At 54.7% G+C, this 17,107-nt stretch overlaps 1 protein-coding gene across 3 annotated transcripts; it reads right to left on the bottom strand.

The window, feature by feature from the left end:
- Positions 1-97: 97 nt before the first annotated feature.
- Positions 98-17,073, bottom strand: HR (HR lysine demethylase and nuclear receptor corepressor). 3 transcript variants are annotated; one of them, XM_003412483.4, is made up of 19 exons: positions 17,009-17,073; positions 15,083-15,732; positions 13,558-14,338; positions 11,863-12,013; positions 11,591-11,778; positions 9,929-10,093; positions 9,074-9,163; positions 8,783-8,898; positions 7,375-7,456; positions 6,820-6,983; positions 6,467-6,703; positions 6,074-6,239; positions 5,804-5,873; positions 5,464-5,594; positions 5,189-5,308; positions 4,979-5,094; positions 2,551-2,715; positions 1,924-2,052; positions 98-1,673 (listed from the first exon to the last, which is right to left on the bottom strand). In XM_003412483.4, the coding sequence occupies exons 2-19, from the start codon at positions 15,692-15,694 to the stop codon at positions 1,611-1,613; spliced, it is 3,546 nt and encodes a 1,181-aa protein (XP_003412531.1). In that variant the 5' UTR covers positions 15,695-15,732; positions 17,009-17,073; the 3' UTR covers positions 98-1,610. The 3 variants fall into 3 exon arrangements, with proteins under 3 accessions (XP_003412531.1, XP_023406798.1, XP_023406797.1); XM_023551030.2 differs by having other exon boundaries at positions 99-1,673; positions 6,820-6,986; positions 7,375-7,453; XM_023551029.2 differs by having other exon boundaries at positions 100-1,673; positions 6,820-6,986.
- Positions 17,074-17,107: the final 34 nt, after the last annotated feature.

The raw sequence follows: 17,107 nt of genomic DNA, 5'->3' as shown, positions 1-17,107 counted from the left end.
AAGAGATTATACGAAATAATTTAAATGAACACAGTGCAGTACCTGGTAAAGTGTAGGACTTCTCTATTTTTTTATCCCATGAAAAAAATAACCTAGCTTTCTGAACAATGAAGAAATCTAAATTAAAAAAAAGAGGGGGGGATGGTTACATAAATCATGGCAAAACCACTTAATGGGATATAATGGGACATTTCAATGAAGGTTTGGTAGCAACTTGGACAATGTCTATAATACAATGTTAAAAGACAGAAACCAAGTACAAAACCTTGTGGAAAATACCAAAAGGAAACATACCAAAATACTAATAGTGGTTCAGCCTAGAGCAGGTAGGGATGGGTTTACAGGTGGCTTTTTCTTATTTTGTAATTTTTCTGAAAGTATATTAACGTTTAAAAAAAAATTATTTAATAAAAAAATTCCCCTAACCACCACAGAAACAATCAGGTACAACAATACTTGGCGCATGTATGGGGCTGAGATATACAAGCAGAGGGGTGGAGGGGCAGAGTCACACCAGAGGGAAGTGGGGGGCAGTCAGCTGTCTGAGGCACTCAGGGCTGACCCGCTGGGCAAGGGCTCCTCTGGGCCACATGCATGGATCTCTACCTCAGGTCAGACAGGAGAGGTGGGTGGCTGGGGCCTGGGGTTTGCAGAGAGGGTTGCAGATCCAGGGTCTCTGCGGGCCATTGCTGCCCAGGGAAGCAGTGCTGTTCTGCCCCAGGGCTCTGCCTCAATGCTGTGTCTGTCAGGAGCCATCTTTGGGGGGCAGCCACATAGAAGGCTTTATCTTCTCAGTGAGAGCCAGGGACCTGGGCCCCCAGGAAAAGAGCAGGCAGAGGTGCTGCCGGTCCCTGTTACCCCGGCCCCAGCTTCCCACCCACCCACTCCATTTGCCCCTGCTCCTGAGCAAATTTCCATGTCTCCTCTCCCTCCCCAGACCACGTGGCCTGCATGAGCAGTGCCAACCACACTGGCAGCGTTCACAGAACAACAGACTTTAATGGAAATCTCAAAGGAGAGAGGACGGAGGGAGGGAGGAGCACAGGCAGGGTGGCATCGCCCCAATCACTCCCTCCAGCCAAGCCCGGGCAGTCCCCTGGTCCCATCCCTTCCCCACACTTCACAGCTCTCCAGTGAGAGGGCAGATTTCAAGGGCCCCTTGCCCAGCAATGCCTGCAGTGCAAAGGGTTGCCCAGGGCCCAGGGAGGATGAGGGTGGTGTGAACAGAGCTCAGGGCATGGGTGGGGGCAGAAGGTGATGAGGCAGCGGAAGGAGGTATTGCTAAAGCCAGAAGGATTCCCAAGGTCCCCCAAGGAAGGGCTCTTTTTCTCCTGGGTTGGTGGGCCCAGTATCATGAAGCGGGGCATGGGGCAGAGGAGATGCCAGCCTCACAAAGGGCAGGTGGGAGCTTTGGTAGCACTATGGTTGTTGGCTTTAGTGCCCAGGGCAGGGGCATGGAATGGGGCAATCTGTTTATACCCAGAGTGGTGTTTGTGGGATTAACCAAAAGTCCCCAAATCCCCGAGCATCTCTTCCTGCTGAAGCTGTGGCCTGGCTGAGCACCTGGTCTACCTATTCCTTGCCCCTGTCCCCAGACACCTGAGGTCACCCTATTTAGCCTCTTGTAATGTTCCCACAGCCACCTTCACTGCTTGGAACACGGCCCAGTCCATCTAGGAGAAAGAGAGAGGACAGGAGAGTTCAGTCACATTCTTGGGCCTGGCCCTGGCCCTGGGGTGTGGAGCCCTCCCCCTTCCCACTCAGAAAGAATGCCCTTCCTCCGCCCAGCCAGCTGCCTCCACAGCACAGAGCTGGATCTGCTATTTTGCTATGCGCATTACCCCAGCTGGGCCCCTAAAAGGCAGACCCTGGCAGGGGAGGGTTTGGGCAGCCCACCTGCCTCTTGGCCAGTGTCACACTCACCTGGGCATAAAGCAGGCGGTGGTCAGGGGACAGGCTGGGTCCCTGGTGGCAGAGCTGAGCAGAGAGGGCCGATGTCTCAGGGGACAGGAAGTGCTGAGTGACACTGATTGTACTAACCAGGCCCTGCACCTGTGCCAGGGAGGAGATGGCATGAGAGTCAGCAGAGGCTCAGGATCATAGATCCTCATCCTGCCATCTGGTCCCTGAGGTCTAATTGCTATAATAACCTCTACCCAGCTCTTAGAGAGCAGGGGCCCTAGATACAACACCAGGCACCACAAAGGGCTTAGCCAAAACTAGACTAAGAACAAAGATGCCAGCAAGGGCACAGGCAGAGTGGCATCTGAGGACACAAAGCACCGCATCATCCTGAGGGGGTCAGGACGAGACACAGATCTCTTGGTGGAATCCCAGTTTGGCTTGATGGCTTCAAGAACACACTCAGCTTCTCCATTTCCACTTCTCTACCATGGGGACCTGCATTCCTGCTCCCTGTCCCCAGCTCTCCAGTATTGAGAGGGCTGAGGATATCACTGGGCTGGAGAATGCCATATACAGGTAGTCTTTGTTCTTGCTGCCTCTGCTGTTCTGATCTCTCCACAAGCCCCTGGCCCACTGGGGGAGCACCTGGTGGGGAGCCCCTGCGGGGACCAGCACGGCCTCTCCGGGGGCCTGCAGCAGGGTCCAGCAGCTTACACCCCACTCCTCCCTCAGGCGCCGCCGCAGCCCCGCATCCAGATAACAGCTGCCCTGGGTTCCGGGCTCCAGGGTGCCTGCCCCAGCAGGGCACACCTAGAAGAAGAGAAGGGTGAATGAACAAGGGGTGGGAAGGGAGGACAGGGCTGCAAGAGGACCTGGACATAAACTTCCCAGAAGAAAGGGGCATAGAAAAGAGCTGATGTGTCTCAACTCTTGAAGGGCAAGCAGGGGAGACAGAGGGGTAAGAGAGAAAGGGGGCTGGGGGAACAGCTTAGAGGCAAGGATTGAGGGTTCTGAGCCTGAGGGGTCTAAATCCCTGCTTTTCTTGGGACTAGATGCCTTTAATGGAGTCCCTTCCCGGGTGGTGCAAATGCTTAACGCACTTGGCAGCTAAGCGAAAGGTTGGAGGTTTGAGTCCACCCAAGGGTGCCTCGGAAGAAAGGCCTAGTGATTTACTTCCAAAACACCAGCCACTGAAAACCCTATGGTGCAGTTTTACTCTGACGCATACAGGGTTGCCATGAATTGGAATCGACTAGAAAGCAACTGTTTTTGTTTGTTCATTTAGATACCTTTAATAGCCTCTGTGTCCCTGGCCCTGACCCCGCTGCTCCTTCTCTCAATAGTACTCCTTTCTCCAAAACCCAGGAAGACATCCTGAATAATTCCAGCTCATAAACGTCTACACCAGTTCTTAACCTGGAGTCCTTGTGAACTTCCTTAACTGTGTGCTAAACTGTGGGTGAGTAGGGAGTTGCATGCCCCTGATGAGGTAATCTAAAACATTCAACAGATTCTTCTAAGATCTCCAACCAATAAAAGCAAGGCCACACAGGAGTTCTCATTCTCGGTGGGTGGAGAGGTGTGCCCGTCCAGGCTTTGTCCTCTGGAGTGGGCACAGGTATGAGAGGCCTTCACCAGCCCAACCAGAACTGGGAGCTCCTTAGACAGGCAGGGACTCGTGGAGGCCAAAGAAGGAAGTGCTCTGTGAACACCTGTAGAGGTGTACGGCAGCGGCAGCGTCATGCTTCAACTGGCCACCAGCCTCATTCAGCTAGGACCTCAGCCATTGTTCCTGGGCTTAGGGCTACAAGACTCCAAGGGGGAGAAATTGGTTGGTGAACCAGGTTGGATCCCAGGGCAACCCTAACCATGTGCCAAGATTTCTTTGCCCCCTGAAGTTCAAGTCCATCTTGAGCCTAGAGCCGTGCTCCCCAGGCCCATCCAGTTAGAATGAGCATTCAGACCTTCCCCATGAGTCATCCTGGTCTAGCTATACAGGACTTCCCAGGGCCACCTAAGATCACAGCCAGTCACACCCAGACTAGATTAGGCTGTCCATTTATAAAGGTATGCTTCTGTCTGCTCCCCTCTGCAAGTTCCAACATCTGTGTGTGTATCTATTGATGTGTGTGTCTCTAGATGTGTGTGCCTGTGAGCAGAAGGGTAGTATTGGACAGTTATGGTGTGTGTGTTTGTGTGTGTGCGCCTAGCAGGGGTAGACACTTGGTAGAAGTTCTTTCCCCAGGATAACAAGGGTTCATCTGGACTTTGGAACTACTGGACCTGCCCTAAACTTAATACTGGCCTCCCACCTCTCCTGCCCTTCTGGAGTGTCCTACCTCCTGCCTGCTCTGCCCATGCCCCCATCATCTTCTCCTTTCCTGGCCCCTTATGTTGGCCCAGTCTCTGCCTCCACCTACCATGCTGTTTCCTTCAGCCACCTTACTTGCTGGCACCCCAGAGAGCCCCTCTGTCAGGAAGTCTCTCCTCATAAGGTGTAGTTGATGGAAAGGGGACATGGCAAGATGGCATCTCAGACAGGCTCCCTTTGCCTTTCCCTTTGAAGGGGAGGCTGCCTCCCCAAGAAGGAGCATGGTCTAGTGACCATGGGGTGGAACAGACATAGGCTCAGTTACCAGCTCTACCACTGCATCTGTCCTCTCATCTGCAAAATGGGGTTAGCAATACTCACCTCAGGGGGTGACTGTGACAAATAAACAAGATGATGTACCAAAAGCCCTTGGCACAATGCCTAGCGTATGGCAGGCACCCAAGAAGCAACGGTATTGCTTCCATTGCATCGTTAGGTCCAGACTCTCCTGCCTCAACCTCCCCCTTTTCTGAACTCCAGCATGTAACTGGGTCCCAGTCTGCCTTCTCTGCACCTGTCTGTCTGAATTGGGTCTGTCCAGTTCACCTGAGGGAGCGAGGTAGGGAAACAGCCTGGCTTTGGGCAGCACACGTGTATATGGGGGCACTTCGGCAGACAGGAAGATCTTCTCAGTCTGGGAGCTCCACCCAGTCTGGGGGTCTGGGAAGGGGGAAAGGGAAGGCTCCCTGGCTCCCTCCTCACCATCTGGAGAAAGCGGCGGATGCGCTGAGTGTCCTGTGCTCGGAACACATGCCACACGATGCTGACCTGGCTGCCTGGAGACCACAGCCCCTCCCCATCCAGGCCTGTGAGGAAGTCTGAGGGAGAAAGCAAGCTTAGCATGACCAGGTCGGGCAGAGACCCCGTGCGTCTGTAGTTTGTCCCCACTCTCGTCTAAAGCCAAATACCCACCTTTCTGTGGCCGGTGCCAGGCCGGCAGTGGTGCTTCAGCGTATACCAGGATACTGACCAGGTCAGTCACCTCCACAGATAGGTTCTTGGTCCCCAGATGTCCACGGTGTGGGCTCACACCTGTAGGGAGGTGGAGAAAGGACAGTTGGGGAATAAAATAAGAGAGGCGCTTCAGGCCCCAGGGCATTGGGCCAGACACACACAGGCCTAGCAATGACAGGGCATGGGGATAGAGACTGGGCAGTGGTGGAGTGGACTTGGTGCCCAGCACTCACCATAGGCTGCCCAGAGCTGGGGCTCCAGTGGACGCAGGGCAGGGCCCGGTGGGAGGTAGGAAGCCAGGTTGAGTTTTCCATGGCAGGCACAGTACTCTGGGAGTGGCAGGCTGGCAGCCAGGTTCTCCACCCTATGGGGGAAGAGGGTCATACCCAGCAGATCAACCCAGCCACCAGATACCCCATCAAAGCATCCACTACCAGTAGGGGTAACCCAGGGCACAAGCACAGGAGAGCTGAGTGTCAGAGAGGAAGGGGGCACAGAAGAGGAGGAAAAGGGGTGGACCAAAGCACAAGCGGTAGCTGGGGAGGCGGGGCTAGCCCTTGGTACCATACACACCTGCTGGTGTCTTTCTCCCCCAGAGCTCTGCGCAGCAGGAGGAGAGAGCCCTCATCTGACTTCGGGCGAACTGGGGAAAAGACAGAATGGCCATTGGCCCAGGGAGGAACCTCCTAGCCCCAGAGGCCCATGCCTCAGTGATAGCAACCAATGAGTCCAGTTTTTGCCCTGGGCCCTGCTTCCAGCCACTGCCAGGGTCACTCTGGGTCTTGGCTGCTACCCTATGGCTCAGGCTTCTGGCTCCCGCTAGTCCATCTCAGGGGTACTTACTCTCAGGCCGGGAGAATCCCTCCCAGAATGTTGTGCTGCCTAGGCTTGTGGGCTGGGGAGGCCCGAGGGGTGTCAGCGCCTGCACCTGTCCTCCAAGTGCCCCAAGAGCTTCCATCCCCCAAAGGTTGCCTCGCAATGTCCTCTGAATCCCTGACACCAACACGGGCTGTAAGGGAGAGCGGGGAAAGTCAGGAGGCACAGAACAGTGGATGGAGAGGGGTAGAGGGGTACCCACCATGGCCAGGCTGGGGTATGTTGTAGAAGGAACCAGAACAGCATGGGGACCAGGCCCTGCTGCTCTCTTCAGGCAACTGGGTCTGCATGGGCCCGGGAACCAAGGCCCTGATCAGCAGGCCAAGCAGCGAGAAGAAGGGGAGAGGTGGGGAGCCTCACCTGGCCCTGCCTCCAGTGCTCCTGGAAAAGGTGAAAGCCACGGTGAGGCCTGGGCTCCTGAAGCCACAGCAAAGCCCCAGGGGTAGGTAGCCTGGGCTGTACTGGCGAGAGGGGCAGGCCCAGGCCCTTGCGCAGGCCGGGTCCAGCCCGCAGCCCCGGCCCCAGGGCTTTCTCCTGGATCTTCCGCTCCACTACTTGTGCAATGATGCTGTCCAGGATGTTGGTGATGCGGTCATCCTGCGGGGAGGGAGGGATGGACGGGCGGGAGGGCTCAGGACCCCCAAGCCAGCAGGGAGAGCCAGCCTGGCTTCTGGTCCCCAGTCTCCCAGTCCTCCCTCCATGCCCTTGCTCACGCTAGGCAGGGCCGGAGTGACAGGGGCAAAGGCCATGTGTATCCGATCGTGCCCCAGGCAGAGTTTGACAGCAGTGGAGGCCAGCAGTTCACAGAGAGATGGACAAGGCAGGGGCCCTCGGCCTGAGCGGTCCTCTGCTGGTGTCTCTGTGGAGTCTGGGATCTCTGCTGCGGAGGAAAACGGTGAGGGGCCTCACGTTTGTTCCCTCACTTTTCTCTTGAGGCTTCACTACCCACTATGCTCTTCCCTCCATTCCCAGCCAGACCTGCTCTCTTCACACTGGCACTTGCTCGTCTTACTCTGCTCTGGATACACTCCCTCCCACCAACATGGTCCCTGATGGCAGCTCCAGAATCTCTAGAAAAGAGGGCTCAGAACAGGTACTTCGGTTGGGCTCAGAATGGAAGATTCAAAAGAAGGCCTTGGGACTGGGCTGTGGGCTGAGCTTGTCTTAGTTTTTTTTTTTTTTTTTTAATGTCTAGAATGACTTGAGAGGAGTGACAGTGGTCCGCCATCCCTCCTCCACAGTCCAAGTGTACAAGGGGAGCTGCTTACCCTCTTTCATGTCCTTGGTCCTGTTGGTATTCCTGTTGCAGGAAGGTTGTGGAGTTGGGGGAGTTTTTTCTGGTGGCTCCTTCTGGTAAACCCATCCACCACCCCCCCATCCAACCAGAGATTAAAAAATGGCAAATTCAACTAGATTCAAGTCAACTGACAAGTAGTAACAATGGACCCTTATATAGTCCTAAAATTATGTTTACAAAGAGCAAACTGTTATATGATATAACGTTAGCTGGAAAAAAGTTGCTTAGGGAATGTTAAACACAGTATGGGTCTAAAGCATGCTAAAATAAACTCATTGCCGTTGAGTCAATTCCGACTGATAGCAACCCTATAGGACAGAGTAGAACTGCCCCATAGAGTTTCCAAGGAGCGCCTGGTAGATTCAAACTGCCAGCCTTTTGATTAGCAGCCATAGCACTTAACCACTACACCACCACTGCCCAGAAGGGTTTCTAAGGCTGTAATCTTTACAGAAGCAGGCTGCCACATCTTTCTCCCATGGAGTAGCTGGTGGGTTCAAACTGGTGACCTTTAGGTTAGCAGCCGAGCACTTAACCACCGTGCCACTAGGGCTCTTTTATGTTAAAATAGGTGTGAAAAAACATATAGACAAATGACTAGAAAGAAAAATGCCAAGATGTTAATGGTGGCATGATTTAGGGCTTGTTATTTTTCTTGCTTATACTTGTCTGTATTTTCCAAGTTTTCCACAATCAGTATGTGGAGCAGGGTAGGGCACACAAAATGCATTCGATAAAATATTTCTTGAATGAACAAGTTTTATAACAAAAAATTTACTTCATGAAAAAATTTTCAGAACTGTGTGTTGAGCACCCATTATGTGCTAGGTTCAGGAAATACTGTGAAGGCGGGCCAAAGCTTCACCTGAAGGAGCCTGTGGTCTGGCACACACCAACAAGCAGTTCTATTATGAGGTGACAAGTGCTAAGCTGGAATATGCACCAAGTAGGACAGGAGCTCTGGACAGACTGGGAGAGAGAAATTGTGCTGGGTGAAGAGGGAGGCGGGGCAAGTGCTAGAAAGCCAGCCTGGATCCTAATCCCCAGGGGGAGGTGGGGAAGTGACCTGACTTCACCCAGCTTTCAGGTCCCTCTTCATCCCCAACAATAGAAAAGCACCAAACGGAACAACCAGAATGGAAATAATGAGAATGTTCATACATAGTGAAGAATGTAACCAATGTCACCGAACAACTTATGTGGAAATTGTTGAATGCGAACCAAAACTATTGTGCAAACCTTCACTGAAAACACAATAAAATATTATTTAAAAAAGAAAAGCATCAAATCCCTGCCAAGTCAGTAATTTGCAGACCACCACCCAATTCTATGGCCCACCAGGTATGCCCCTGTCACCTGTCTGTTGCCCTGATTCTTACCTGCTGGCCCCCATCTCCAGGAGCCCACACCCGGGCATCAGCTTGGCAGGGGCAGTGCCCGCGAATGTCAAACTTGACCCAGACCTGGTGCATTGCAGTGCTCAGTTCTGCCAAAACTGTGGGGTTGGGAGGAGAGGAGTTTGGTGGTAAGTGGGGACCAGGAGCTACCCCTGTGCTGTTTTGCCTCACCAACCAGGAGGGGATGGGACCAGGGTGAAGGACATACAGACAGGAAGCTGGTCTCCCTCAGGAACTGCCCACTGCACTCCACACCCCTCCAAGATAGCTCACCCTGGCTAGAGACAATCTGGGTCAGCCTCAAGGAACAGGCACTGTGCCCAGCCTCCTGGGCACACTCCTCTGTGGACTGTTCCTGAGAGCCTGTGTGGTGGGAAGGGAGAAGCTACAAGTCAGGAAATCAAGGTAACCAAGGTGAAGTTCAGGCAAGTAGGTTAAGGACATAATGTTTAAATCAGGGGGCTCCAAAACCTGCAAAACATGGACTTTTGGGGAAACTTGGGGTAAACACTGAAATAGACTTCTTTGCTTAGAGAATGCAGAGCTGTTAATATCCTGATATGCATTGCAAGACTCCAATGTGGCCATATAGAATAGAGTGTTCTGAAACTGATTTGACCCTGGAACTCTTTTTGGCCATATCTATTAGAACAGGAACATTGGGAAATTTCAAGCCCTCAAATGACCAGGTCGAACTGAGGGAGAGAAACTGAGAACTGTAAACAGAACAGGACAGAATCAGAAGACCTGACTCCAGATCCTGGCTGCAACACTTATTAGCTGTGTGACCTTGGCCAAGTCACTTAACCTGAGCTTTTTTTAATTTGTAAAATGGAGGCAATAATACCCACTTGTAAGGTTTAAAAATGTGAAAGTTGAGCAAAGTGGGAGGCATCTAGTAAGTGCTTGGCTTCTTGTCAGTGTGAGCAAGGACACAGGCTTGGCCCTTTGATCAGGAAAGAGGGAAGGGTCTGCTCTAAGGGGCATTAAGGCCGAGCCTGGAGCTAGGAGCTGGTGGGAAGACCTTCTCGGGAAGAGGAAGCCAAGAAATGGCTACAAACTTTAGAACAGCTCAACTGAGACCTCCATCCCTGCCCCACCAGCCTGGGCCTCCAGCTCCTTTCCTACCTGCTTTCTCCCTGGCCCTCCCAGCGCCCACCATGCGACCACAGGCAACACAGAGCCGATGGCTGCAGTGGGGGCATCTCCAGTGGGTGTTGAAGAGTCCATGTTGGCAACGGCTGCAGCTGCGCAGAATACGTGGGTCATCCTCGGTAGCAGCTGGCCCCTGGCCTGGTAACCACAGGAGAGAACAGGGTCAGAGGGATCAGGAAATAGGCCCCTTTTGAGGACCCAGGCAGGGGTGTGGAGAAGCAGGGAGCAGTTACCACTGAGGGGCCACCCAAAGAAAAGGCAGATGGGTTGCTTGACAGATACCCCTTACTTATCCTGCGGCCTAATTCAAGAACCTCACCCAGCACCATCCTCCCCAGCAAAATCTTTCCAGGGACAGTGGAGGCCTAAGCTCCCCCTACTGCAGCCCCTCCCCCAGTCCTGCCCCAGGGATCTCTCCATTGGCCCTGAATCCATCCCACTTCTAACACATTCTTCATCTGCCTCTCTCAGTCCCAAGCCCTGTGTGCTACCAGAAGTAGAAACGTGTGGGAACTGTTCTGGTGGGGTGTCCTCCAGAGGACATTGTATACTAGAAAAGGAAACCTTAAGAGATCTCACCCAAAGGAAAGGATATTTTTCACAGCAAATTTCAGACTAAGTCCTCACTGGTTGGTGGAAAAGATGCCACTGAGCATGTATTCACTTATTCATTCAACAAACACCTATTGCTTGCTGTCTGTGTCCTGTGCTGGGTATCGGAGATTCGGAGCTTTTGAAGACTTGGTCCTTGCCCTCCCAGAGCTTACATGCCAAGGATTAGGGCACCAGTTGGTGGTGCTAGAGTAGGAAAATGCAACGGAAGGCTGAGGGCAGGCACGATGGGGGAAGCTTCACAAGTGGGCCCCAAACGATGAGTAAGTGTGTCATTCACCAGGCAGAAAGGGAGGAGAAGGCAATTCCAGAAAGAGGGATTGGCAAGTGCCAAGACCTGAGGGTATGGACAAGCTTGGGTGATCCGGGAAGGATGGTGGGGTGGTGTGCCTGGAATCCAGGGTGCGTGTGAGGGAGTGGCAGGAGAAGAGGGGCTCACTGATGAAATGGGACAGGGCTGGCCTTTCTGGGGCAAGAGGGAGCCAACAGTGACCCTCCATCTAGGGAGGGACAGGACCAGAGATGTCCTGAAAGGGAGGCAGTTGGAACCATCTGAATGCCTGCTGCTCTACCAGCCTCTAATATCAGCCCCACGTCTACCAGGCTCCCCGGACCAGTGCACCTCACCACCCCAGCCTTCCTTATCTGCTCAAACCCTCATGAGCCCCTTACCTCCAGGTGCTCTTGCACACATTTGGCATTCAGTCTTGTTTTCTCAACAAGGTCAAAAGCTCTTAGAGAGCTGGGCTGGACCAGGTTTTACACCTTCCCGACATCCCCACCCAGGCCAGAAACTTCCTAAGACATGTTGACTAAGCGCATAAATCAGGAATAAAGGCAAAGTAGGGCAGGAGAGCTTCTCAGCAACGGGCAGGAATAGGAAATGGCAGCATTGGTGGGGGGAGGGGAGGAATAACAGAGAGCCACTCCCCCCACCACCCCCCCACAGGCCCCATGGTCCTTGTGAAAGCACCTTTGACTGGGATCTCTTGGGGTCCCGAATGCCCTGTGGGTCCTGCTCACCTTCCCGCTGTGCCCAGGCCAGGGCCTCCCGCTCCCTTCGCAGCAGGCGGCACAATCGGTCCCCCAAACCACTTAGCAGGTGCTTGGCGAGGCCCATGCTGAGCTGCACCTCTGGGCCAGAACCTCCTCCCTCCTGGGAGCTGGCTGCTGAGTCCTCCTCTGGCTGCTTTTCCCCTCCCCGAGACAATCTGGAGACAGGGCAGAGGTAGATGAGAAGGGAGCCTTGAGGGGAGCATGCTGGGCCATTCAGGGGCCAGAGGGGTCCAGCTCACCTCTTTGCGTGCTGGGAGTGGCAGGCCAGCCCTCCCACCTCTCCAGCTGCCTGAGCACAGCCTTGGCATTGAGAGACGCCTGCCAGGTGAGCTGGGCAAGGTACATCCTGAAGCCCCTCATCCTGAAGGCTGGCCCTGCCATCTCGGGTTCCTAAGGGGACAGTGCAACTGGTCAGGAGCCTGGGCTTTCTCCAGCCCAGCCCCCGCCTTAGCCCCCACCCTGTCCCCACACAGAGCATGCCCAGTGCCTAGCCATAGGCCTATAAAGCTTGATTCAGAACTAGTGAGAGGGGACCAGGCACGTAGAAGTTTTAAAAAAAAATAAAAAAGCTGAACAGGGAGCCTGAGAATGCTTTGCCACAGACTGAAGAGTGGAGGAGATGGGATCTGGTGTGCTGGGCCCAAGGCTGGGGGCAGTTAGGGAGATCATCCTGCCACGAGAAGAGGATCCAGCCAGCGTAGAGTTTGGATAGCTCTACTGTGGGCTTAGTGATAGCGTTGGCTGCATGACAGTGTGAGGAGATAATCCCAACATGAACGGAGGGCACCAGAAGGTGAGAAGGCTGCAGGGTTTCAACACAGGACACAGGTGCGGTAACCCAAGAAGGCGAAGGGGCCAACAACTTCCAAGCCCAGGCAGAGAGGTCTGGGAGGGCACGGACAGACCCACACCAGGTGCAGGGTTACTTGGGCAAGGCCATCAAGAGTTCTGATCCTGGCCCAGCAGTCCAGAAGGCTGAGAAATTGAGATCATTCCAAAAAACTCAGGCCGGCCATGCTGGAAGCCTCCAAGAAGGGCATAACATGGCAGAGGGGTCCAGGATGTGCCCAAAGCCCTAAAGCTGGCAGAGTCCAAACCAAGGTTCGTTCCAGGATCCAACTGGCCAAGAGAGCAGCCATTCCTGAGGCAGGAAAAGGAGTCCTTGAGGAGTGGCAGGAGAAGAAATTGGCCAGACAGGGAACTGTGGCCGAAATAATCATAACAACAAAAAAAACATTGCCATCAAGTCTATTCCAACTCACAAACATAGCATCCCTATAATAAAAAACAAACAAACCCCACTGCCATTGAGTCGAATAGGGCAGAGTAAATCTTTACAGAAGCAGACTGCCACATCTTTCTCCCGAGGAGCGGTTCGTGGGTTCAAACCTCTGACCTTTCAGTTAGCAGCTGAGCGCTTAACCGCTGCACCATCAGGGCTCCTTCAGTAATCATAATGGCCAGCATTTATTGATGTTTACTAAATGCGAGGAATTCTTCAAAGCCCTTTATGTGAATTTTATCATTTAATCTTTGCAGAGCTCTTTATAAGGTAGGTGCCATCTTTATCCCCATTGCATTGGTGAAGAAACTGAGGCTCGGAGAGGTGAAGTAACTTGCCCAAGGTCACACAGCTAGCAGTCGGCAAAACCAGGAACCAGACAATCTGACTCCAGAGCCCATGCTCTTAACCATGTCATTACACTGCCACCAATACACCATGGCTTGGGAGGAGACATGAAGGTAGAAGCCACTTGCTGGGCTGTAGATGCTGAAGAATTCCCAGGAAGCCATCACGTTCAGGGTGGGAAACCTGACAACTGGGTGTGATCCACTCATAAAAGACCTACTGACTCCCACCCCACTGCAAACGCCCAGCACTGGCTGCCCCTTCTCAAGTAGGGCCCCCTGCAGCCCCTCATCTGCCCTCTTACCTCTCTGGTCATCACGCTGTTCTGCCTCCGCCTTGTTCCCTATTGATGAGTTCAGCACTTCCTGCCAATCTCTGGCCCCCTGCCCCGTGCTGCCTGGGATAGGGTCAGGTGGGCGCTTGGGGGCTGGGCTGCCCTCTGCTCCCTGGACCTCAGGGCTGCCTGCCCTCTTGAGGGCCCGGAGCTGGCCAGCTGGGCTCTCCTCGTCCCCAGGGCAACCACCTGGGCACCCAAACTGCTCAGAGTGTCGTGTGAGCCATGTCTTCTTCAGCTTGGTGTGGTGGCTGGGCAGGCAGGCCCTGGGGTCAGGGGGCTTGTTCACTTCATCACTGGATTCGCTTGCCCCACTGGTGCCCCCATCTAGGCCCTCTTGGCATTTCCCACAAGGGCCAAGGCTCCCATCTCTCTCGGGTGGGTGAGATGAGCAACAGCCCGCCTGGGCGGTAGGAGGCCCAGGAGAGGAGCACTGTGATGTGGCTGTTGGTTCCAGCTGGCTCCCACTCCCTGGTACAGCCCAGACACTTCCAAGAGTGTGAACCAGGCTTGGGGGACAAGCGGGCCAGGGGGTCTGGGGAGCAGAGTCTGGACGCCCCAGGAAAAGTGGGCAGAGATTCTGATGTTTGCTAGCTCCTGTCTCTCCATCTCTCTGGTGGAGCAAAGGGCGTTCTAACTCCCCTGCTCTCTGGAGGTGCCCACCAGGGGCTAAGCCCAACAACCCAGCTTCTGCAGATGCCAATGGCTCCTTTGCCAGCCTGAGAATGCTTGGATCCTTGTGGTAAAAGCCCTAAAGGGAGGAGAAAACGTTAAGCTAGTGCTGGCTTTGGTTCCCAGTGCTTAAAAGGATGGGCGGAACTGACACACAACAGGTGTGCACACACCTGTGTGGCCTTAAGGGTTGTGAAAGTGCAGAAGAAGAATTCCCATACTGGTTGATAAACGGCACCTCTCTGGGTCCCCTGAGTGCCTCTACTGCTGCTCTGTCTACCCCCAGATCCTTCCCCAGGAATTCTCAAGTCTCCTCACAATCCAGCTGCCGATATGTTAATGCCGGCACAGCCGAAGGGCCTCCAGGATCTATTCTGATTGCTTGATGCCCTCTATCATACTGGTTTTTAAATATTTTAAAATCACATCCCTGGAAGTATGGATCACCTATGGGAGAGGTCCCCTAGACACAGGCCATGAGGGTGCCTGAATGTCCCCAGGGGCCTTGCCTGCCCCCAACACAAGGCCACATATTCTAAGGTCCGATTCCCAGGGCCTTGCCCTGGGGGGACAAGGATGAGTCAATTCCCTGGAAGCCTAGTGAGATGGAGTTGATCAGAGTAGGAATTGCTTGAGATTCACTTTAGGGCCTAGGACAGTTCTGAGCTGACAGGCCCCATTTGACCAGGCCTCTACTTGGGTGCTGCCTTATCTTTTCATCAAATGGAGAAGCAGAGTGGTGCTGCCCTGGCAGGACTGCTCCAGGGTCACTGAACTCCCTTGCGTGGCTTGAGCCCCAGATACCCACTCTTCTAGCACTCACCTTGCTGCCTAGGCTGAAGGCAGAGGGCACTTTGGGCTGGCCCGCTGAGTATACCCAAGGGTACGGTGCCAGGGGCCAGTCACATGGACGCTCTGGGGGCAGACCAGATACTAGGTAAGGTGGTAAGCAGGTGGGCACCCAGAAAGGAGTTCGCTCCAGGATCTTGGTCTCCAGAAGGAAGGGGCAGTGCAAGGACCGGAAGGCTCCAGAGTCACTCTTGGGATGGCCACCACTATGCTCAGGAATCAGGGGGCCATAGCGAGGCGGGCATGCTGGCCCACAGAATGCCAGAGGATGGGCAAGCATTGCTTCTTTCCAACACAGCCCCTCCTTGCTGCCCAGCCAGCTGGCCTTCCTCTCCCCATTCTGAGGTCCCTCGCCCTCCACCAGTGGGAGTACATCCTTGGGACCCTGAGGGAAACCAGGGGGAAGCCAGGAGTCTGGAGTGCTCAGGACACCCCTCCAGAAGGGAACAGGCTCTTCCAGGCACAGCGCCCCATGGCGCAGGTCATCCTGCTGTGGGGTACCCAGCTCCTGTCCCACGGTGCCGTTCTCAGAGGCTGTCTTCTGCCAAGCTGGGATGTCCTTCAGGAAGATGGGCGTACTCTCCATCACTCTCCTGCCCTCATGGGGCTCTCCCAGAGGGGTCCCTGAAGCATAATCACCAAAGCATGAGCTCCTTGGGCACATGGGCCAAGCACTCTACCACCTAGCGCAGAGTGGGCACCGCCCTGGTAGTACCAAGGCAGCTCAAACCAGTATGGCAAGTGCCAACTCACAGGTGGGCACCATGCTGCCTACCCACATGTAGCTGAAAGGATTCCGACTGGTGAGATGCTCCAGTACTTCCAAGGGTGGGAAGGGCACTTTTTCCCCCAAATTCCTTGGACTTGGCAGCCCACCTGGGACTGAGCCCCTCAGCCAAGGCTGCCATTTCTAGGATGATATGTCCTGTCCTCACCTAGTCAGAAAGCTGGTCTCAAGCCATGGGAAAAGACAGGGAGCAAGAACCCAAAAGGTGAGCTCAGTAGAAAGGCACTGCTCGGGAAAATAAGAGGGCTGGATCTTGGCTCTGACTCAGTTACCAGCTGTGTGATTTTGGGCAAGTCATGTCACTCTACTGGGTCTCAGTGTCCCCGCGTATCAAATGGGGCTTGGAAACTGGCGAGGGCTCTTCCTACACTGCGTTCTGTGGTCCTCGGGGTGCTGCTTGCCCAGTCCCACCTAGGTTTACAGAGGAGGGAAGCGCAAGCTGGGCAGATTGGAGTCACTGGGGAGGGCTCCCAGCCAGCGTTGGCTGGTGTCTTCCTACACTAGGGCAGCCCCTAGTGCACCTCTTCACAGCTCTACAGTTTCTTGCCTTCTGAAGCAGAAGTTCAGGGCAACTGCTAGGGGCTGAGATCTCCAACCCTGCCCTCCAAGGGAAGGAGCGAGCCAGCCCAGGAGAGGGGGATTAGGAGGCCTCAGTTGGAATGGGTCAAGCTACCCTAGCCCAGGCGGCAGTGCCAGGGCAGCCAGCCGCCACTGCTAACTGCAGTCTGGCCGGGAGGAGGGAAGGAGGCGGGCAAAGCGGGCTGGGGCCCAGAGAGAGGCAAGAGAGGGAAAATTGAACGTGAGTGCATGGGACCAGGATGACAGGTGGCACCAGAGCGGCAGCGCTCTCACCGCGCAGCCCCCTCGGCCAGTCGAGCGAAGTCCGAAATCCGAGAACCGGGAGGGTGCGGTAGCAGAGGGCGCCTAGGTTTTCTGGGGCCACCGCTCCGACGCAATTCAGCCCCGTCGGGCATCCTAACTTTCAGATGTGTGGCCCAGCCCAGAGGTGCGCGGGAACTCATTTCTTGTGTGCGGCGCGGGCTCAACTCTCAGAAATCCTCGCCATGAGTCTCCCCAGAAGGCGCTCCCCTGGCGCCCCCTCTCGGCGCTTACCTGGGCTTCACCGGCCGGGCGCAGCGCAGGCGGCGGCGGGCGTCCTGGCCGGCGCCGGGCGCTCGCTCCCCATGGGCCGGCTCCGGGGCCTCCCGGCCG

The sequence above is a fragment of the Loxodonta africana genome, chromosome 19, assembly GCF_030014295.1.
Source record: "Loxodonta africana isolate mLoxAfr1 chromosome 19, mLoxAfr1.hap2, whole genome shotgun sequence".
NCBI lineage: Eukaryota > Metazoa > Chordata > Mammalia > Proboscidea > Elephantidae > Loxodonta > Loxodonta africana.
This window is presented reverse-complemented; position numbering and strand designations above follow the sequence as displayed.

What these genes read in the sequence shown, in the direction of transcription:
- HR (XM_023551029.2), bottom strand. Translation starts at nt 15,694, where the DNA reads ATGGAGAGTACGCCCATCTTCCTGAAGGACATCCCAGCTTGGCAGAAG. An exon ending in GAGGGCCAGGGAGAAAGCAG is followed by an intron (nt 9,164 to 9,928) that starts GTAGGAAAGGAG and finishes CCCACCACACAG; the next exon opens with GCTCTCAGGAACAGTCCACA. An exon ending in CCGCAGGGGCTCCCCACCAG is followed by an intron (nt 2,053 to 2,550) that starts GTGCTCCCCCAG and finishes TCCCTGGCACAG; the next exon opens with GTGCAGGGCCTGGTTAGTAC.